The following is a 23,634-nucleotide window of genomic DNA, read 5'->3' on the forward strand; positions in this document are numbered from 1 at the left end:
CAATCTACTAGTATAATATTTCAGGTAAGAGTTAAAATAATAGAAAATTGTATAACGAAGAATATAATATATACCAATTCCATACGAGTTAAATGATAATTAATTATTTAAGGCCATTTGTAGAAAAAAAATAGGTAAGAGATTTTGATGTAAAACTTTGATTAATTATGAATCTTGGAGTGTTCTCTTATGCCGACGCTAGAACTATCAAAAAAAGCATCACCTCACCATTACAAGCTTTTAAGGGTGGGTTCGATGCGAACGAAAATGTTCGTTTGACTAAAAGTTTTGAAAAATACTTTTTCTAAAAAACATATTTATTCTAAATTTCAAACTAAGAAAAATAACTTCACTAATCAAAGTAGGGAAAATAACTTACAAAGCTTATACCATTCAAGATCACCCACCCCACCCCAAAGCTTGAGTTGAGGCCGGATTGAATATAATAATTAAATTAATTTAGTTTCAACTAAGTGAAATCTGCCGCGTATGTTAAAAAAATTATTTATGATTTAAGAAAATCGTTAGTTGCAGGGGTATTTTTTAGTCATAAAGGTGGATGGATAGTATTTAAGAAAATCGTTAGTTGGAGGGATATTTTTGAATAGTTTTTTAATAGTTGAAGGATATTTCTGACCCAATAGATTAACGAAGCATATTTTTGACTCGATTTCAATACGTAACCTTTTCCGTTTATTCTATTTCACTAAGGCGCTAATTTCTTCTACTTAGCTTTTAATTAATTAGCATTTGAAAATTAAACTAAGGTAACAAATTAATTATAATTGCTCATCGTTGAATCCTCTCTATAGCAGCCATACGCAACCAACATCGATCGTCGACGACGCCGGCTGGACCAACCAATTGCTGAGGTAAACCTGAATTGGGCTTCTTGTTTCTTACTTTTGGTTCGCACCCTTTTCAAAATACTCAATTTTTCACTGTGGAGTTGCACTATAAAGCTCTTCTTGATTATGTTTAATGGTGGAATTTCAGTATATTACGTTATAGGGTTCTTACTTTTTTTTATTTTTTTATTTTCCCTTATCTTTATTTGTTTCTTGTTATGTTAACCCTTTAGATAATGAGTTTGAACTTGGATTTTGTTATGATTTTGATGGTTGGGTGGGTGACCATTAGGGTTCTTTCGGATATGGGCGTTTCTGATTTTCTTGATTTTTGTTGTTGTTTGATGGGATTGGTCAACCAAACACATGGGTTTACGGAGTTAAAGGGCTTTTTTTTTCCTACTATACTTTTGTGTACTGTTAGTTTTGGGTTCTGTGTTGTTTCATCAAATAACTTGATTGTGTCTAAGATGTGGGGGCAAAGGTAGAGGGAGTGTTGTCTGTGTATATCTGATTCTTTCCGGACCCCATGTATGGGATTACATCGAGTATGTTGTTGTAGACATGTGGTTTAGGTATAACTAAGAGGAAGGATTGCCTAAGTCCATATGAGCAGATCACCAAGTCCATTTCCCAAGCTATGGGACAGGGAATCGAAATCAAAATGAGCGATGTAAAGATATTCCAGTTGAGCCTACTTCAATCCCAAAAGTTAAGTTTGTGACGGAGGGATTGTACAAGTATAATTAAGCAGACCACCAGTCCTTCCCTAACTAATGTGGAACCCGAACCCACTCTATCGGTTATTGTTGTTGTCTAAGATTTGGGTGTGGATAAACTGTCAGAGTTTTAGCACATTATGATCTTGATCCTGTTAACTGTTCCTGTTGTTCGAGCAGGAATGCGCATTTTGCTATAGTGGTTTATGTGTATGAGCAGAATTCCCCGGGGAGAATCTTTTTAAGCAGCTGAAGTGAAAGGGGATCCAACTATGTTCTTAGTATTATTTATATGAGAAGGAATCGGAGACCATCAACCATTTATTTTTGCCTTGTGTAGTGACTTATCAGCTGTGGTAACTATTTTTAACATGAAAGATATCAGAAGAATCATCTTATCAGCTGTGATAACTATTTTTAACATGAAAGATATCAGAAGAATCATGCCAAAGCTTCCTGGAGAATTGGTTGCTTCCTGAAACAACATTGGCAGAAATGTGAGACAGAAGAAATGGTGGAAGACAATTCCCAAATGTATTTGGTGGTCTATATAGAATGAAGGGAATGCAAGATATTTTGGAGAGAAAAGTAGCTCTATTCAGAAAATTAAGATGAGCTGTGTATTTTTATTCAACTTTTGATGTAAAGAAATTTAATAAGAAGCAGACTCACATTATAGTCCTTGTTAGAAAGGATTCACTTTTGTTTTGTTTTTTGAAATGTCATATGGATCCCAGCACATTCTGCTGAGAATATGTAATGTTGTTTCCTTTCTTAAAAAACAAAAAAGGAGTTTCTAGTGAAGTAATTCTTTTAAGAACACTTGCTGATCTTATGTGAATCTTATCCCAGTTTATGGATGCTCCTACACGCACCTGTTGGTATGCTCTTGCAGGGGCTATTCACTCTACAACCTTCTTGTCCGCTTTTGTTGGAATCTTTCAGGTAGTTTATGTTTTTGATGCCTTATACATATGGGAGTCCCTAGGCTCTTTTTTTTATGCTGCTTGTTGACTTGCTTAGCTTTACTGATTAATTTCTCTATCTCAATAAAAGGCTGCCGTATGTGCCCACCAGAAGGTGGAATCAAAGGACCATAAGCTTGTATATTGGGTAGCTGGGGCTCTCTCAGGCCTCTCTGTGTTGCTGGAGAAGAAAGCTAGACGTAGAGAACTTGCGTTGTATGTTCTTCCTTGAGCTGCAGATTCTTTGTGGTATATACTAGTGAACCGTCATTTGCTTCCGGATATCAAGAATGCCGAGGTATATTGTCTCACCTTTCATGCAATTTGGTGCGTTTGCACTGTCGACCACTTATAAAATTTTATCTTACAGTTTATGACTACTAATTGTCTACTTATATAATTAAAGCAAATCGTGGATAAACATTGAAAAAATTAAACTATTTACGGGAAGTTTGTTCCAAACCAAGCATATGACAAGGTAAGATATGGAGTGTTTAACATCCTGAAAGTATATGTTGCATGAAGTCTTCAAAATTGTCGACGGTGGCGTGTCGGATCCCTCCAAAAGTAGTGCATTTTTGAAGGATTTGACATCTATGTGATATCACTTTTGGAGAGTTCGAGCAACACAGCTGAAAGTAATGCTTCATACAGAAAGCCTGATGGGATGATGAAAAGGAGAGAATGTTGGCTGCTTAGGACAATTTTCTTCTTGCAACCTTTGTCTAAATACTTCTCTTTTCAGCCGTGGGTCTATCAGAAACTACCTAAAACTACCTCTCTAGGGTAAGGTCTGCGCACATCTTATCCTCCCGAGACCCCAGTTGTGGGATTACGTTAGGTATGTTGTTGCACTTGAAGATGCATCCCTTTTCGAGTGCAATGACATGCTAGAGCACATTATTATCTTTCTGTTTGACTATTACTTGGTTTCTCTCTTGGGAGAGTAAAAACACCAAGCAGGGTGCAACATGACTAGTATTAACATGGATAAAGTTCTCTGAACATCCATATATGCATTTTATTCATCAAAGAGTTGCTCAGCCTGTTACTCAATGTGGTTCAGTTAACTATTGTTCCTACTTGTTGATTTGGATTGAAGGTTACAGCTCTTTGGCCTTTGGGTAGGAATTGTGTTCGTTTAGTGACCATTCTAATCATTCAGATACATATGTTCGTAATGGACTTTACAAGTAGAGGCAGAGCCTGGATCGAAAAAATTGGTAAAAAGCTGGAAAGTCTGTGTTCCGAAGTTGATGCTAGATCTCAGGTATCATTAGCTGCAGGGGCGGATCCAGGATTTTCAGTGTGTGTGAGGGGGTTCAGTAGTACATATACGGACTAGTCGAAGGGGGTTCAGCCTCTATTATTTATACATAAAAAAAATTTTTACCATGTAAAAATAGTATAATTTTCCGACGAAGGGGGTTCGAACCCCCTAGAATACATGTACATCTGCCACTGATTAGCTGGCCTTCCATATATTTCAAGTGCCATTTTCTTTCTTTGGCTGTTAGCTTGTTACTTCTTTTAGCTTTCCTTTTTCTCGACTTTGTTTTATTTTCTTTGCTTGTTATCAAATTGGAATATTCAGATCGTTTCATGTTGTGGGACATTGCAATTGGTGCTCTCATGCAAATATACACACAGAATAAACTGGCATAAATTTCATCCAAATGACCACCTCTTTGATGTCCCTATTAGTTTTTTTGTTCCTGCTACAATAATGGATCTATGGAAAAGGGTAGACTACAACTATTAATTGTGGTATCATGTAAAAACAGTGAACCTCTAGTTTTTGTTTGAGTTCTGGATATTAAAATTAAGTTTCTGCCAGCTTCGGTGTTCCTTGATATTCTTTTGATTAGTTTGTTAATTGTGTGTTGGAAGGAACACTTTGGTTTTGTCGAAAGCCAATTGCTGATGACGGGTGCAAATCTGAAACAATTTTGTTCAGAGTTTATTCAAGAAATACTCCCTGCATTTTTGTCATATGCCGAGGTGGAGACCAGTAATTTATCTTTAGAATAAAATACAGAAGAACAACATCCAGCTTCTGAGTTGTTGAACATCAGTGTGCAAGAAGATAATAAGGATGAACTTTCCCGTCCAAACTCGTCCTGTCTCGAGCTAGCTGTGGAAAATATGGAAGGAACACATGTTGATTCATCACTTCCGCCACAAGTAGATAAGCCGATGAAGATGTCTGTTGAAGGTAATTTGGAAAAGACACTCTTTTTCTGGTAAAAGTTCAGCAGTAGTTGCTTCTACTGAGGAAACTTTAAAAATGACATTACCATGCCGAATCTTCATCAAGTGCATCATCAGTTGAATCCCTAGAATTTGACCCTTCTATGCAAGAGGGAAAAACTATAGATTTCATGGATCTTGGTTTTAACACTTCGAATGTCCCATCATTAACTTGTTCAACTTACTCTATTGAGTCAAAAGAAGGTGCTATTCCTGGTTTTGACGAAATAAATTCTAATGCAGCACTTCCAGCAGTATCAAATGGTATGTCTTCCCTACTTCCAGCAGTATCAAATGGTATGTTTTCCCTAGTATTTAGACTGGTATATCTTCTTGTTGGTTGTTTTATGATGCTAATTTCCCCTTTACGGTATATTTTTTTCTCCCTCAATTAGCACAGTGTTTCCTCTTTTTGATTAGTAACCTTTTTAGTTTCTTGTCAATTATGTATGGAAATACTTCCTTGGTACCTCTGACTACTTTCCTTTTTTCTTTTTTCTGCTTTTGTGCTGACAATAAAATCTTCTGCAAGTAGTGGGTTAGTTAGAAAGCATTGCTTTGATGGACAAGGTAATTGCTGTATGTGAAACGACTCGTCAAAAATAAAGTTGTATACAGGAAACTACATAGAATTGATAATTGATTTCTGCTGACCAGTAGAATTGATAATTGATTTCTGCTGACCAGACATGACCACCAATACTGCTATATCCTTTTAGTCTGGACTTTACTAATGCTTAATGCTTGTTTGACTCATTTGTAGCCAGTGAAACAATCAACATTCATACTGTCAACAATAGAGTTGTATCTCCTTTTGCTTTTGACTTCGTTTTGGTCTTTTCATTGAATATTGATATATTCTTATTGATTCAATAAGCTTGATGGAAGTGAAATGGGATCTCCTTTTGCTATGTTCTTTATTAGTTCTAGCTCTGTTTTCTTCTAATTTTTGACCCTCCTTTTTAATGTTGTGTGAGGTTAAGTTCTTTCCTTGGTTAAACTGAATAGATCCGCAAAATATCCTTCCTGGTTTCACATGCCTAAGGGAGAAGTGTAAGACTGAGAAATCATTGGCATTTAAATCTTCTTTTCTAATAGATTAACAATGCAGGAGCGTCTGTGGAACATACTGTAAATGAACCAGCCATTGACTCGGTTTCTGAAGTGAAGTTTGATGGAAACTGTGTTCTGGTTGCTAAAGGATGATGTGTTTTCAGGCTTTAAATTCCATGGAGCTCATATCTCTAACAAGGTCTTGCGTGCTTCTTTCCCCTGATTTTATCTTTCTGCACCTGATGTCGCCTTTTCTTTTCTCACTGATCTGTTTGGCTCCTTCGTGTCACCTTCCTTTTATTTTCTTTGTTTGTATGTTAGTCATTTATCTTTGGAGGTTGGGGTTGAGCGTGCTTGTGGCTAACTGGCTAACTGAATATGAAACGTTATAACATTGGACGTGGAGCGTGCTAATTTGTGGTAGCTGATGCTTCGTATCTGGTGTACTGTGTGTATCCTGTATGATTGATGCTTTTATCTTTGACGTGAACACTTTTAGGATGTCATGGAAAATCCACATATAGCAGCGGATGGTTATACATATGAAGGCGATGCAATAAAAGGATGGCTGTACAGTGGACACGATACTTCTCCGATGACAAACCTCAAGCTCGATACCTGTGATTTGATTCCCAATTATGCTCTCTATCGCACAATTCAGGAATGGCAGCAGCAGTCCTGAAACTCATTCAGGTCTATAATGCCTTCTACAAACAAAAACAGCTTCAAAGATGAACTATATATACTGATATAGAAAGTTAGTCATGTCTCGTGGTAGTTCCACCGAGTTAATACTTGGATTTGAGTTATTTGAACTTGTCAGGTAACTATTAATTATTACTACAATACTGAGATGTACAGATTTTATCACTATGTATACTGGATTTAATTCTCGATAGCAATTTTATATAAATTGATGAAATTTATTATTTCGTGATATATATTAGGCTCATTTGTGGTCAATTAGAGACTAAAAATATTGCTCGTCTTTAAATGTTTATCTACGACTCGTCTTTAAAGGTTGATTTAGGACTAGAATATCGCTCGTCTTTAAAAGTTGATCTACGACCAGGATGTTGCTCGTCCTTAAAGGTTGATCTAGGAAAAGAATTTTGCTCGTCACTAAAGAATATTCGGGATGAGAAATACCGTTGCAAAAAGATAATTACGATGAGGTAGTTAGTCTATTTGAGACAAGAAGTACCGTCGCTAAAAGATAATTAGGACAAGGTAGTTAGTCTATTTGGGACGAGATTGCTCGTCGCAAACGAATAATTAAGATCAGGTAGTTAGTCAATTGGGACAAGATATACCGTCGCTAAAAGGCAATTACGATCAGCTTTTTTGCCGTTGCAAAAGGGTTTTAAGGACCGGTTTATTGGATTCGTCGGTAATGACCTTTAGCGACAGAGCCTGTTAGGACGGACACGATCGAATTTTTCTGGTCCTAAAAGACCAATTGGGATAAGATTTGGACTTTTTGGGACCATACTTCCCTTTTTTATAGGCTGTTTTTCTTGTAGAGATAAGCTCTGATACCACTTTTTTTTTTTATCAATTGAGAGAAAATCTCTCTCTAAACAAGACTCTTTAACGACTACATTGTAAATGTTATTGTGTAATGGTATGAGAAGGAAATTTTCTATTTATAGAGTTTCAAAACATTTCCTCTAAGAAAGAGGTTTGCCAAATTTGAAAAAAATTTATATTTTTCTTTTAGAAAAAGTAAAAGTAATTATGGTATTACTTTTATTTTCCTTCTAAGAAAAATAAATTTAAATTTGATAAGAAAATCAGGATAAAAACCCTAACAGTCTGAACTCATCTACCACTCACCTCTAGATTTACCTGTAGTTATTTAGTAATGACTTGATTGTGTAAATATATATCTCAATTATTTACGGTCGATGCAGTATATGTAAAAATATATTTTATAATCATATCACTTGTCTAGGTAATTTTAAGTAAATTTCTAAGATAATTATTAATGTCATAATACATAAACGTGTATTTTTTTAAAACTTGGATTCAACTAATACTTATGCCCTTTATTTTTTTTTGTTTGCAAAAACGACACTTAAATATGTATAAAGTTGAATAAATAGAAATGAACATCCCACACAATATAATACAAATAAGTTCGAGTGTATTTTAATTGCAAATTATTATGGAAGATGCGTGTATATACTTGTTATCTTTATATAAATTTAAGTGCATACTTGTGTACTCCAAAAGAAATAGATGTCCACTAATGCAAATTAAAATGACATATTTATGTATAATGCTATTACTAAGTGATAAGTTACCGGAAAATTGAGCATAGATTTGTAGTCAAAAAACATTTGTCTCTAGCTGAAATTGCTCCTCGTGGGTTCTAACATAAGGTTGGAATTCAAGCTCTTTTAGAGTGGTATCTGAATTGAGTAGAGTCAATTAACTAAACTTCGAAATAAAATTGATTCAATTAATTTAATATCTTATAATTAAAATTAAAATATTTAAAAATTTCTACTATATAGAAAAGCCACTAGGAGGACAACTAAGGGCAATTTAGTCCAAAAGCAAAAGTTTCAGCTTAAAATGGATGCACATTATGCATCAAGAACAGCCAAATGACAAAAAAATCAGCTAACTTTCATATAATTATTGATGTGCCATTTATCACTCCATCAAAATCCCTTCACAATTGTGAAAATATGGACCCTCCTCCTTGCAATCACATTTATTAAAATACTCACCCTTAACATTCAATTTCATTTTACTCTTTTTATTTTATTTTGCTACTTTCAATTAAAGTAGATTAAGAGGTTATTTAGTACGTAGACTAAATTATTTTGTAATTACAATCTTAATTTTTAGATTATTATATCATATGTGAGGTGATATAAAATAATTCAACGATTGATAAAATCACATGGATTATACCAAGATCAAATTTGATTTTAGCTTTATATCATGTTTGATTGATAATATAAATTTATCACGTATCCATGAGATATCCCACCTTACACCTATCAAATGACCCCTAAGAATATTTACTGGAAAAAAAAATATTTCCTCTAATTTAGCGTTTTAACTAGATTAAGCATGGAATGTAAAATGAAATTGTATGATCTTAAATTAAAATTTGTGTAAGATATTAAATATCCTTTAAATTTTAAAATTAATACACAATTAAGACCTTAAATTTATCAAGGTATTTCATTTAGATTCTCAAATTATAAGTCATTTTTTAATTGAACAATTAATAAAAATTTTTTGTGCGTGTTCTCATCATCCATTAGATAGTTAAGTTAACCGGATAAAACTTGTCATCTTTTTTAATTATATACATTCGCGTCAATAAGTCTTAAAATACATAACAATTCAATTTGAGGTTGATATGTAAGATTAAGGAAATAAAATATTTTATATGATTAACTTAACTATCTCATAAACGAATGAAGACATGTGTAAACAAAAGTTTTTTCAAAATTCAAATAAAAAGTGTAAGACTGAAATACTTTATTAAAAGTTGAGGTTGAGCCTATATTTTATGGTGTTGAACGTTCATGCAGAATTTTAAAAAAAATATGCAAAAATAAAAAATAATCATTCTTTAAAAAAGAAAAATAATATACTTGGATGGAATGAAGGGAATAATCTTAAATAAAAATTATATTTTGAAATTTATCTTATTTAAATATTAAAATTTAATTTATATATGTAATTAAAATAAATTTGATTTATTTCAAACTTAACCTAATTAAAATTTGATAGAAAAAAAGTATATTTGGTCCAATTTACATCACTGACAATATAATCATTTAACATTTAAAATTAATCAAATTAAAATTTTATCACTTGAGTAGATTGCTTGAATTTCTCAAATTACCAACTAATTCATTATATTACTATACATTCTTCTATCTCAAGAGGAAAGAGGACAATTTTTTTTTATAATAAATTTTATTTATATTTTTAATAAATTTTATTTATATAATGACAAATTTAAATTTTCGTAGGCTTTGTGTTCATGCATAGTTTATACTTCAAATTTATCATGCAAAAAATTTTCGTCTAATAATTTTTATTTTGAATTAAAAGAATTGTTTATTGATGTTAGAAAAATTATCAATTAAATAATTTTAATTCAATTTTAGTTTTGCAATCAGTCAAGAAAATTTGACAAATATTCATGAAAAATTTCATTATTTCTAGCTACTAAATTTGCTCTTCATGAATACTCGGTCAAAGTGAAATAAAGAGTGTAAAGGAGAAGTAAAAGTAAAAAAAGAAATGAGATAGTCGATAAGACTAAATTTGATATTAGCTTTATATCATGTTTTGGTTGATAATATAAATTTATCACGTATTCATAAAATCACCTTATACCTCCTACAAATGCCACGTAAGAGATCCACCGGAAAAAAAGTATTTCCTTAGTTTTAATTTAGTGTTATAACTAGATTAAGCTTGGAATGCAAAATGAGATTTTATGATCTTAAACTAAAAATTGTGTAAGGTAGTAAATGTCCTTTAAATTTTAATATTAATACATAATAAGCTCCTTAAATTTACTAGGGCATTCCATTTACATTCTCATACTATAATTCTTGTTTCAACCGAACAATTAAACTTCTAATAAATGTTTTAGTTATACACTTTCGGTTCAAATTAATAATTTTTTTTTATATTTCTTCTCATCATCCATTAGGTAGTTAAGTTAACCGCATAAAACATATCTTTTTCAATTATACATATTTGCCTCAATAAGTCTTAAAATTCATAACATTTCAATTTGATGTTGATAAATATAATTAAGAAGATAAAATATTTTATATGATTAACTTAATTATCTAATAGACGAATAAAAATAAGTGTAAAATTTTTTTTTTCAAAATTCGAATCAAATGTGTTAGACTAAATTACTTTATTAGAACTTAAGGTTGAGCCTATATTTTATGGTGTTAAACATGCATGCGGAATTTGGAAAAAAAAATGCAAAAAATAAAAATAGTCATTCTTTTAAAAAGAAAAATAATATACTTGAATGGAATGAGGGAAATGATTTCAAATAGAAATTATATCTAATTTGAAATTCATTTCATTTAAATATTAAAATTTAAATTATATACGTAAACTAAAATAAATTTGATTTATTTTCAAACTTAACGTAATTAAAATTTGATAGAGAAAAGGTGAATTTGGATCCAATTTATATCGCTGATAATATAATCATTTAACATTTAAAATTAATCAAATTAAAATTTTATCACATTGCTTGAGTTTCTCAAATTACCAATTAATTCATTATACTACCATACAGTCTTTTGTCTCAAAACGAGGGAGGACATAAGTTCTTTTATAATAAATTTTATTGATATACTATATTGACAAATTTGAATTTTCATAAGCATTGTATGGATACGTAGTTTATACTTCAAATTTATCGTACGAAGTTTTTTTTTTTTTTTTCTAATGCTTTTTATTTTTATTTTGAATTAAGAAAACTATTTATTGATGTCAGAAAAATTATCAAATAAATAATTTTAATTTGATTTTATGTTTACACCTCAAATACTCATAGAAAATAAAAATTTATTTCAAAATCCCTCATATTAGGCCCGTGCTAAGCACAGACATACTTATCTAGTTATATGAAACAATATACTTTAAATGACAATTTTTCTAAAATTAATATAATAAAATAAATAATCTTAAAACACTTGCCAGAATTTTTGTTATTTAAATATTAAAAAACAAAAGACAAATAGTTTGAGACGAATAACCCAGGTGTTAGAAGAGACCACAATTCTAAAACCTTCAAATTCGTACATAAGGTTTTTTGGTGCCATTTATTCTGGTAGTTGACCCTTATCCATTAAACATGTGATCCAGTTGTTTCTGTAACAGATAATATCTATAACCAAATATCTGTTGAAAATAAATATGCAGAAAGTGATTGAACTTTGAGCATGATAATGATTTTGTCCTTAAAAAAAATCTCACCTATAGTAAAATAACCAAAATAGGGACATTTATATGGATTTATACCAAGATCTTTTAGTTATAAATTAGGCGCAAAGATAAAAGAAACCTTCAATTCAATGGAGTAGAAAAATATAAGTTCTGTTTTATTTTATTCGGCTCATTTAATTTAAGTTACGATGAATGTCTATCAAAATATAATTAAGGTCTATTTTTCGGAAAAAAGTTCAACAACTTTTCCAGGTTTATTTGTTATACTTACCATTCAAGAGAAATGAGACGTATTGTCTTTTCTCTCCTCATTCTTCTTGTTATAGTCTTGTAAGTTCTCTTCTCTCCCCATTTTTGTTGTTCTAGTCTTATTCTTTAGGCAAAATGACTCAATGGACCTATATTCATTTTGTAACTTGATATTTCTAATTACATGTTTGTTATCTGAATCATTGAACTCATTAAAATATAATATTTTAAATATTTTTTTTTAATATGTATAACACACTTGCTGTCACGTCAACTTTCACACCATTTTAAATGTTATATTAAATTCTATATCATTTTTAAAATATCACATAAGAAATTAAATATTAAAAATATAAAAAATTTAAATTTAAAATTAAAAAAAAGGTAAAATTGGCAATTCTTCCTTTGCTTCTTCTTTTTCTTCACTTCATTCATATGAACACACACACTATTCTTTCATCCCTACCACCACGCCAACCCACCTCCAAACACACACACACCATTGTCAAGTTCATAAATATACAAAATTCTCTCGCACACACTATTTTTTTTAGAAAAATATTATTGATGTTCAACACCTTCATTCTGTAACTGCATCACTGTGTGTGTCCAATGAAACCAGATCCAACAGTCACTAAAATATCTTCTTGATGTTCAATATCCATTTTAAAAAACAAAAAAAAAAAGATTAAATCTTTATTGATAAACAATTTTTATGGAGAAAGAAAAATTACTTATACCCAAATCTTGAATTCTTACGAGGAGCATGACTTTACCTTCGAATCACCCAATTTACCCTTTAATTGCTTATACTCAAATCTTGAATTCCTACAATGAGCATGAATTTCTCTTAAAATCTTGCTATTTTCCTTTTTTTTTTGGTCATCTGTGCTTTGTTTATAGTTTGCAGGTGTAACTAAAGCTTTTAGCTTTCTTTATAGAGAAATACATTTACTTATTTTCCTTTCAATTAAGGGAATCCCCACGGGGCATTTTTACTTTAAAGTCTTACACTTTTCTCTTAATGTTTTTTTTTTCTTGTGCGAAGAAGAAAGGTTCCGGGTGGTTGTGGGGTGGGGTTGGGGGTGGAGGGGCAGCGAAGAAGAAAGATTTACGGGATTAGGGTCAAGCATACTTGGGGCTGCCATGCTGCCGCTGGGGGGGGGGGGGTTAATTTTTTTTTTTTAATTATTACGAAATAATTACGAACAAAGCAGGAAAAAAAAATTTAAAGAACACAAACTTAGAGAGAGAAATTAGAGGAGGAAAAAAAACTCAAATTACTCCAACAATGGTGTTGGAAGCAAATGAGGAAGGAGTATGAAAAAGGCTTATTAAGACCGTTGGGGCCCTATTTTTGATGGCCTATGCGCGGTTGGAGGCTGCAATACACGCTCCTATGTGGTCCCAGCCACATAGGATGTCAGGTCAGAAAAAGTATTTAAAATATTACTTTTTAATGGGTTTAAGAATTCGGATGACAAATATGTAAGCAGAGGCGGATCCAGGATTCCTAAGTTCCGGGTGTCAAATTGTCCACGAAGATAAACGGATCAATTTTTTAAAATTTTGAGTTACATTTCGAACTATTTATCTTTTTTTATTTTTATATACAAATTAATCGAATCTGGATATTTAGTTATATTCTCTTTCAAGATATCTGAGATTCAAGATACCTAATTAGTCCAACTTCTTTTTACGAATAAGAGAAATAACTCGAAAACAGAAAGAAAAAAAATAATGTTAAAACATCGAACTTTATATAAACCATCTAATATCATTACTTCAACATATTCATATTTCATTATCTTTATATATTGTTACAGATATATAATTGAGAAGGGTAAAAATTATAGTTTCAATATAGTTATCTTCACTTAGCGTGAACTTTGATGAAAGATTAAATAGATATTTAAATTTAAAAAAACTTTAGCATGATAATAAATCATTTTTTAAAACTTAAATTTTAAAAACAATTTACTATTTATATATATTTTTGTTTGTTCATTGATATGGATCGTAACAAGAGATTGATAGTAATTAACAAAAGAGAAAGTTAAAAAATTAAGAATTAATTAACGCAACAATTTGGATTAGTATAGAATAGAACTAAAAAAGAAAAATCAATGAAAAAACAACGTGCACCAGGAGGGATTCGAACTCGGATCAGCTGGGTGGCAGGAAACTCCCTTTGCCACTAGTGCTATCTAACTGCTTGATCTTAAGGGTGGCAAGCTTAATCTATACCTCATTTCTTCTGTGTATATACATATATATACAAAGTTTCAGTCGAGGTTACCGGGTGTCGTGGCACCCTCACCCATACACATAGATCCGCCCCTGCATGTAAGTAGGAGTATCCACTTTACAAATCGAACCAAGTACAAGGGTCCACCGAATTATTTTGCCTATTCTTTAATAACAAATGTTTCATTTTACTTGTCTATTTAATATGTTATTCTTAATATTAAATAACTATATATAAAACAACCATCAAACTAAAATTTCAAAGCAGTGAATAAGGTTAGTTCAATAAAATACACCTTGAATTTAAGCTTTTTTAAAAGGTGTGTTAGATCAAGAAAGGTCAGGTTCATCTATATATTGAGGGAATGGTTGTGCTTAAACCAATTAAAGTACAACAACAACATCACCTATGTAATCCCACATGTAGAGTGGGAAGGATAGAGCGTATACATACCTTACCCAAGACAAGTTAAAGCACTTGGTATGGGAAACCCACCCTTTTCTCTCATTGTCAGCCTAATCAGTGTGTACCTACAGAATTCAAAATGAGAGTCTAGTATTGTACAGATTGGTTCCAATTTTAGTAGCCTACTAAAATTGTTGAGACTTAAAGACTTCACTTGTCATAGTTCCATGTTATGTCAATGAGAAAGGATAATCGAGAAATCTCTTAGAGCCAATAGTGCACAATTAGAAACTCCATGGATAAAAGGCCCGGCCCTTTATCTTTGTCCACTTAAATACCAGGCTTTTGTTTGCGGCAGAGTTCGAACCATGTCAGTTGGTAACAGTACTACCCTATTGTGAATTATAGCCAGCTATAACCAGGTACCTTACTCAATCCTCTATCCGACATAAGCTTGCGCTGTCCCTCTGCACCATTCCAATTCCCTCCCAATGCTAGCACATTTGCTAGCAATACGTACGTTACAGGATCATTAGGGCAAAGTTCAACAAGCTTCTTCGCAGAAATCACAGCGAGTCCCTTATTACTGTGAAGTTGACAAGCATTAAGTAGACTTTTATAAACCGAAGGTCCTGGCTCTACTGGCATGTTGTTGACGAAGGCCTCTGCTTCATGTAGATGACCAGCACGGCCATACAGGTCGACTATGCAAGCATAATGCTCTAGTTTAGGTGGTGGTAGAGAATTGTCATTTTTCATAAGATCAAAATATTTAAGCCCTTCCTCGAGCAGGCCAGCATGTCTACATGCCGAAAGCACAGCCAGGAATGTGGTTAGATCTGGTTTAATACCACATCTCCTCATTTCTTCAAACATTACAATCACATCCCCACCATAACCATGATGTGCACACCCTGTAAGAAGTGAGTTCCACGATATGAGGTCACGTTCCTCCATGGATGAGAATATTTTCTCAGCCTCGTCAAGTCTTCCACATCTCGTATACATGGAAAGAAGCCCGTTTTGTATGACAACTTCGGAAGAACATCCTGTTTTCAACACTAGGCAATGGATCAGTATTCCCTCCTCCAGGCCTGAAATGCTCCCTATTGCTTTCAAAATGCTCGCAAAAGTATAGTGATCAACAGTAAAACCAGCCCCCCTCATTCTTGAAAAGCAGGAGAACGCTTCTCCGCCAACTCCTAAATTAGAGAAACCGGAAATAACTGCATTCCACGATATTTCATCCCATTTCACAATGTCAGAGCACAACTTATGGAAATCCATTAAGCTACAACCACACTCCGAGTAAGCAGACAACAGCGATACAACCAAGTAATGGTTGGTCTTAAAACATTGCTGTATTACATGACTGTGCACCTGCTCACAACTACTCAAGTAATCTGAACAAGAGAACGAGCTCAACAAACTCGTATACGTAACACAATTAGCTCTAACTCCCAACTTCAACATTTCCTTGAATAAAACCAAACCTTGAAAAGGGCATCGATTTTGTGCATAACCAGTAATCATTGAGGTCCAAGTAATAACATTCCTTTCATACATTCGATCGAAAACTCTCCTCGAATTCTCAAGATCAAGACATTTCGAATACATATCAATCAAAACAGTCCCTACAACAATATTCAAAGAAAAACCAACTTTCCAGCAAAAACCATGCAACTGAGCACCAACTCCACATGCTTCTAACTGAGTACAACCAACCAATGCAGCCGAAACGCTCGCTGGGGTCGGCCCAATCCCCTCTCTTAGCATTTCAAGAAACAAATAAATTGCCTTTTCAGCGTAATGGGTGTCCAAATAACAAGAAATCAAAGCATTCCGTGATACAACATTTCTTTCGGGCATTTCATCGAACACTTGCTCTGCTAATATTACACTACCACATTTTCCATACATATCAATAAGAGAAGTGTTTATAAATACATTTGAATCAAACCCCATTTTGATAATTTGACAATGGGTTTGAATTCCAACTGAAAAAGAACCCAATTTTGCACACGTGGAGATGATTTGATTGAGGCTAAATTGGTCATGTAAAAGACCATTTTGATGTAACTGAGGTAAGGTGTCTAAATTAATGTTGTAGTTGTCTTTGATGTGGCATAGGTTAGTACAGTAACCAAGATCTTTTTTTGGGTAGCTGAGGATGTAATAGACTAGGTTTGATAATTTTAGTTTTCTTAAAATCATTTTATGTCAATCATCTCTCTTTGAGAGGTTGTCCTTAAATAACACTCCATTCTTTAAAAACAATGACCTACCTTCTTTTAATTCGTTTAAAAAAAATAATTTTTTTTTATAATATTTTAATTTCAATTTTCTACATGACATATTTAAAATTACAAGATTAAAGGATATTTTGATACATTTGACATAACTTTAATATAAGGCCACAAGATTCAAAACTCTTCTTTATTTTCTTAAATTTTTTACCAAATCAAAATAGGTCATTCTTTTTTAAACGAAGGAAGTAAATGGTACTTTTGACATGGTACCTAAACAATTGGGAAGTGTTCAAGTTTTTCCTTTTAAAAAAAATTACTTCCTCCGTTTAAAGAAAAATGACCTACTTTAATTTGACACAAAATTTACGAAAATAAAGAAGATTTAAATCTTGTGGCCTTAAATTAAAGTTGTATTAAATATACCAAAATACTCTTTAATCTTGTGGTCCTAAACATGTTATGTGGAAAGTCGAAACTAAAATATTGTCAAAAATGGAAAGAAATCATTCTTTTGAAACGAACATAAAAGAAAAGTAGGTCATTCTTTTTAAAATGGAGGGAGCGAACATTTTGAAACTTGACATACTTCAGGATAACTGGTTTTCCCTTGAGATTATCTTCAGATAAAACGACTATGTCACTTGGAGGGTAATATCATTAACATTACTAAATCCCATGTGCTCCTTGTTAGAAAACAGTTTCACAGTTTTAGGACCTTCCTCCTCAGGTCCTTTGATAACAATTGAATGCAATTTGATGACTTGATTAAAAGGTATGTAAATCAATAGCTGCTCATCTGCATCATTCACTAGGTTCAAGCCCTCATCTTCTCTGTAACCCTGTTTGAGGGCATTGGAGATAGTGTGGCTGCCGTTTTGATTAAGGCATTCCACACCAGACCGGTCCACGAAGTCCAACAAATCAACTTGTCCTTTGGGAATAGCAGAAGCAGACATATTATATTATTTTGTAAATTCACACGTATGTGGTGGTGAGGTTGGACTCCAGGAGGCTTGTAAGAGGGATAGTTTTAAGTATTTTGGGTCTATGATCCAGAGGGGAATGGTGAGATTGATGACGATGTCACTAATCGTATTGGAACAGGTTGGATGAAGTGGATACTCACCTCGGGAGTGTTGTGTGATAAGAAGGCGCCCCTTAAGCTTAAAAGATAAATTCTATAGAGTGGCAGTCCGTGGCCATATTGTATGGAGCGGAGTGTTGGACAGTCAAGTACTCCCATATCCAAAAGTTGAGGGTGGCGAAAATAAGGATGATGAGTTGGATGTGTGGGCTTACCAGAGGGGACAAGGTTAGGAATGAGATTATCCGAGAGTAGATGGGAGCGGCTTTGGTGGAGGACAAGATGCGAGAAGGAAGACTGAGATGATTTGGGCATGTGATGAGGAGGGACGCGGGTGCCTCAGTTTATAGGTGTGAGAGACTAGCGTTGGATGGCTTCAGGAGGAGTAGAGATAGTCCGAAGAAATACTAGAGGGAGGTGATCAGACATGACATGAAGCAGCTGCAGCTTACTGAGGACATGACCCTAGATAGGAAGGTGTGGAGGTCGCGAATAAGGGTAGAAGGCTAGCGGGCTAGTACTATTAGGACTGTGCGCATATGTGCCTATGGTTTGTGAGTGTTAGTTACTTTTACACGGCTGTCCCTTACATAATTTATCAGTTCCTATTTTCTTATTGCGTGTTGCCTTATATCTCGTAGTGCGTATTTCTCTGATTTATGTTTTATTATTCCTTACGCATTATCTCTGTTATTTCTATTTCTGTTATGTCATCCATCCCATGTTACTATTCTTTATCTTGAACCGGGGGTCTATCAGAAACAATCTCTTTATTTTTTTTGGAGGTAGCGATATGAACTACGTACATCTTACCCCCAAACCCCACTTTGTGGAAATACATCGAGTCTGTTGTTGTTGTTGTTGAAGTGCTATAGTGCATTATTGACAATGAATTGCTTTGGTGTAACCAGGGGCTGGAATCAAAGAAAGATTGTACCTGACGTTCGGTCTCTCATTTTCAATAGGGAAAGGGGTAAATATACCCTGCAACTCTGCGATTTAGAAAATATATACTCCTTGTTAATAAAGTGGTGCATATATACTCTTATCGTCTAACAAATGATGTATGTATGCTCTTTTCATTAACATATCTATATTTGTTGAATTAAAAACATTCTAAAATTAGTTCTTTAATTCCAAAAATGTCATATGGCTTTAAATAATTCATTCACTCATTTTTTTCTCCTCAGGATCAAACACTTAAAAAAAACTCAATGTCTACTCTATTGAATCATAAAATGGGGTTGAATTAGGTCTGACTAAAACAGGGATTGAATTCTTTTTTTCAGTTGCTTCTGGTCTATAGGGATTAAAAATGGGTAGTTAACTTTTTGAAGTTAGTTAAGATTTTTGAAATTAAAAAAATAATTTTAGAATTCTTTTTAATTTTAGTTAATGGAAAGATAAATATATACTATTTATTAGACGATAAGGATATATCTGCACCATTTCATAGACAAATATGAGAATATTTTCTCCACTTTTTAAGCAAAGGATATATATTCTTTAAATTGCAAATTTAAGGGGTATATTTGCCGTTTATCCCTTTCCAATACAATAGGTGTTAATTAGTACTGCAACTCAGTTGAACATCGTGATTAATGAGTGAGTAGGTGGGTTACGTGAATCTCTTCAGCAGTGAAAAGTAATGGGACAATTGAGGCAATGAAAAACAGTGTTTCAATAGAAGAATTTTCAAAGCCATCAATTACACCACTGTCACACTTGTACCAAAGGTACAACACCCTTCTTCCATATAAGAATATAGGCTTATAGCTTGTTGTACAATGATAGGTTGATCTCTAAAGTACTGACTACAAGGCTCCAAATTTTCGTGGATATCCTCATAGATTTTGATCAGGCTGCTTTAGTATCTGCTAGGGAAACTATAGATTATATATTATTTAGTGATGCACTGGTTAAGGGGTATGGGAGAAAGGTTATATCTCCTCGATGTATGCTTAAAATAGATATGCAGAAAACATATGACTCTTATAAAGAATAAGAGTTTTGTGAACTGGGTCATGATCTGTCAGTATTGTTTCTTATTCTATTGTTATCAATGGTCATCATACCGATCCATTTTGTTCTAAAAAAGGTCTGTGACAGGGTGACCCCCTATTTCCTCTCTTCTTTGTCTTGGCCATGGAATACCTGAGCAGATCCTTAAAGCTCATGAGGTGTCGACCCTAGTTCAATTTTCATCCAAAATGTAGTAGGTTGAACCTGGTCCAATTGGATTTTATTAATGACCTCCTCTTATTTGTAGAAGAGAAGTACAATCAGTCCGATTACTCTATGACAAGTGCCTCTGGTCTCATTGCAAATCCTTTCAAAAGCTCTATTTATTATGCTGGTTTGTCACCTTAGGTCTAACAAGAATTCAGAGTGTCTTGGATTTCAATATGGGTGGTCTTCTTTTCTGATACCTAGGTGTCCCTTTGAGTTCTAAAAGAATGTCTATTGTCCCAGAGCCAACCAATCCTCAGAAGAATTACATTCTTGACTATTAGATTTCTATCCTATGCAGGTAGGGACCCAACTTATCAAATCTATATTGTTTTTGATTCAAGTATTTTGAGCCCAAATATTTGTCTTGCCTAAGAGAGTGGTAAAAGTAATTGAAGCTACATGCAAAAACTTCTTATGGATATGTGAAACTGACATGTCTAAGAAAACACTACTAGTTTGGGATAGGGTATGCTATCCCAAATCAACTGGAGACCTGAGCATTCTTGATATTTCTTATTGGAATAAGGCAGTGATAACAAAACACCTCTGGAACATTTACATAAATAGAATAAACTATGGATAAAATGAATTAACTGGTACTATGGAGGAAAAAAAGAACTGCGGGAAGAAATGCCAAAGTCGGCATCATAGGCCACTCAGAAGATTTTACAAGTTATATACTTTGTTAGAGCACTATATGTATCAGCAATGTATAAAATATTCCACTGTTCTTCTATGTCAGGTTACGAGGCCATTATCAAAAGGTACCATGGAGAAAATTCACCTGTAATGACTTGGGATTTCCTAGATAGATCTTTATATTGTAACTAGCGACCCATAAGAGACTTACTACTCGAGATAGATTACATAAATGGAATATCTCAGCAAGTCTGGTCTGTCCTCTTTGTGAGCAGGTAAATGCGAGTATTGCAGACTTATTCATTGAATGTGATATGTCAGCATACATATGAAGGATGCTAATGCAATTCTTGAGTATCAACAGAGGCCCTATGCTGTGGAATGCAAAACTGCTGAGAAATATGCAAGGGGAAAAAGTTCAAGAGATTAAGTATATAAAATGATGCTTGTCGAGGCTGTGTACTACATTTGGAGGGAGAGGAATATGCAAATATTCTAGCAGAAAAAATAACAACCAAAGATCCTGATAAGAAATATCATCCAAGAGATTCACTTTAGAGCTAGCAGCAAGACCAGAATAGTAAGATGGTTGGAAAATTTTAGTACTTATCCAGTGTAATGCCTTCTGAGCAACTGTATCTAGGCTCGGTTTTAAGCTTGAACTGATTACTGGGTCGATTGTCTAGTAGCTTGTTCACCGGTTGTACTTCAATTCTCACTTTTAGTAATACAATTATTTACCATAAACACACGCACACACAAATATATATAGGGTTGATTTTAAAATCCTAAACTCTCCCTTTCTTCTTCATCATTATTTCTCAACCATTTTTCTTCATTTCTTTTTCTCTATTGCATATTTCTCTCTCTCTCTCTCTCTCTTTTTTTTTTTTTTTTCATTTCTTAACATCCTTATTTATTTATTCTTCATTTTCTTCTTATATAAAGCTAATTCAATTTATTCGTATGTTGTCCCCTTTTCCATTTTCTAGGAAGAAATGGAGAATTTTTTTAGCAATCACCTTTGTATTGCTCGGACGACTAAAAGTTCAATGTGACAAAATCATCTGTACTAACAAAATTGAGAAGTCTTAAATAAAAATAAATTATTATTTTAATCTTATTGTATCAACAAAAATAACTGTAATACCCCAGAAAATTTTTCGTCAAAATTTTGTGCGTAAACGTATTGGATCCTATCTTCGAGAATGATTTATAATTTTTCTGTGTGTCATTTGGTGGATTTCGACCCACCATTTCGTAGAGCATCGAATAAGCTTTCCAACGATATGTGGATCACCCAAAACGGACACTCGAGCGATGAGTTACGACCATTCCGATCGAACTGTGAACAGTAAAATATGCAGGAAAAAAAAATACTGCAGCCAGGCAATTTATTTTGGTCAACTTCAAACGATCATAACTCCTTGTACATAATGAACTGTGTGAGCTGCTTTATATCAATGGAAATCCCTGAGAGTCTTCTTTCTAATAAAATTGGTTTCATCCAATTTGGACATCGGAGTAAAAAGTTATGGCCAATTTACTTCAGCCTATCGGATAAATCACTGAAGGACAGATTCGGGTTTTATTTGTTTCTTAGGGGCATTTGGGTCTTTCACCACTCTTTTAAACCTTTATAAATACCCCATTCAGCTGAGAACTTATATTATTTTCCTCTCATTTCTCTTATATGTATGTGTGTATATATATATATATCTATATCTATATCTATATCAAGTTAGGGTTAGGGTTTTGAATTGGTGGAAATTAATTGGAGGCTTTGATTCAAGAATTCCTTCCGTCAATCTCTTCCGGCCACGAAATCTAAGGTATGCAAGTGTTTATCTATGGACTCCTTTCGTCCATAGAGTCCACGAATCCCTTTTTAAAAGTTCAAGTGTTATATATATATATATATATATATATATATATATATATATATATTAGATTTTGATGATGTATATATACATATATGTTGATTGATATTTGATGGTTGAGATATATATGAGGATTATGTATGTTACTTGATATATATATATATATGATGATGATTATGCATGTTGGTTGATATATATATGTGTGTGGTGATGGTGTATGTTGGTTGATACATGCATGTGATGGTTATGTGTGTTAGATGAGATATATGGGGTGGCAGAAAACTTGAGAATTTGACGAATTCACCAATGCCTAAAAGTGCATGTAAGGTGTTTGTGGAATTGTCTAAGAGGCTATAAATTTTCGTTCTTAGGATATAATAGTTCTAAATGACTAGACTACTTTCTATGTATACGTTCAACATGAAATCCATGTTATTGTCTAAAATTGGAGATGTTGTGTGGAAGGCTTATGATATGGTTATAAGTGCGGACGAGGGATTTAGTTGGTGGAATTAAGATGAATGATGGTGTTGTAGCACATGTAATTGTTCATACTGACCTATGCCTAAATTGTACATGCAAGGTAATTGTAGAAATGCCTAGTTGAAGAAGAATGAATCGTATGACCCCTTGTGATCGAAGTGATGATTTTATACTATACTTGCATGCTACGTGTTTACTATGATGCTTGAGGGAAATGGTAAGGCCATTAGGCCACGCTAAGTGTGAAATGTCTAATTATGGGTCGAATTGCATATATCAATATCTTAAAGGAAAGAACCTTGAGAAGTGAACCACAATGTGTTGAATGTATGTTATTTGTGTGTATCCCGATTGGATGAACTATGTTAT

General features: G+C 33.2%; 1 protein-coding gene, 2 long non-coding RNA genes and 1 pseudogene across 11 annotated transcripts; 2 read left to right on the forward strand and 2 right to left on the reverse strand.

The window, feature by feature from the left end:
- Positions 1 to 345: 345 nt before the first annotated feature.
- On the forward strand, positions 346 to 6,774 carry LOC124899675. Of its 7 annotated transcripts, none has more exons than XR_007056970.1 (7): positions 704 to 872; positions 2,420 to 2,512; positions 2,624 to 2,830; positions 4,423 to 4,747; positions 5,026 to 5,079; positions 5,894 to 6,034; positions 6,335 to 6,774. It is a non-coding gene; the product is annotated as an uncharacterized LOC124899675 (long non-coding RNA). The 7 variants fall into 7 exon arrangements; XR_007056972.1 differs by having other exon boundaries at positions 705 to 872; positions 5,026 to 5,046; XR_007056968.1 differs by having other exon boundaries at positions 669 to 872; positions 5,894 to 6,774.
- A 7,335-nt stretch (positions 6,775 to 14,109) lies between these two features.
- Positions 14,110 to 17,406, reverse strand: LOC107873493 (putative pentatricopeptide repeat-containing protein At3g15130). 2 transcript variants are annotated; one of them, XR_007056975.1, is made up of 2 exons: positions 14,747 to 16,964; positions 14,110 to 14,385 (listed from the first exon to the last, which is right to left on the reverse strand). XR_007056975.1 is itself a non-coding variant. In XM_047414676.1 (1 exon), the coding sequence occupies exon 1, from the start codon at positions 16,910 to 16,912 to the stop codon at positions 15,101 to 15,103; it is 1,812 nt and encodes a 603-aa protein (XP_047270632.1). In that variant the 5' UTR covers positions 16,913 to 17,406; the 3' UTR covers positions 14,618 to 15,100. The 2 variants fall into 2 exon arrangements, 1 of the variants encoding a protein (XP_047270632.1); XM_047414676.1 differs by lacking the exon at positions 14,110 to 14,385 and having other exon boundaries at positions 14,618 to 17,406.
- A 12-nt stretch (positions 17,407 to 17,418) lies between these two features.
- Positions 17,419 to 18,658, reverse strand: LOC107874424 (annotated as a pseudogene).
- Positions 18,659 to 19,015: 357 nt separating this feature from the next.
- On the forward strand, positions 19,016 to 21,695 carry LOC124899676. 2 transcript variants are annotated; one of them, XR_007056977.1, is made up of 2 exons: positions 19,016 to 19,767; positions 21,006 to 21,695. It is a non-coding gene; the product is annotated as an uncharacterized LOC124899676 (long non-coding RNA). The 2 variants fall into 2 exon arrangements; XR_007056976.1 differs by having other exon boundaries at positions 21,178 to 21,695.
- The last annotated feature ends 1,939 nt before the right edge of the window (positions 21,696 to 23,634 follow it).

This window comes from Capsicum annuum, chromosome 6, assembly GCF_002878395.1.
Source record: "Capsicum annuum cultivar UCD-10X-F1 chromosome 6, UCD10Xv1.1, whole genome shotgun sequence".
Classification (NCBI taxonomy): Eukaryota; Viridiplantae; Streptophyta; class Magnoliopsida; order Solanales; family Solanaceae; genus Capsicum; species Capsicum annuum.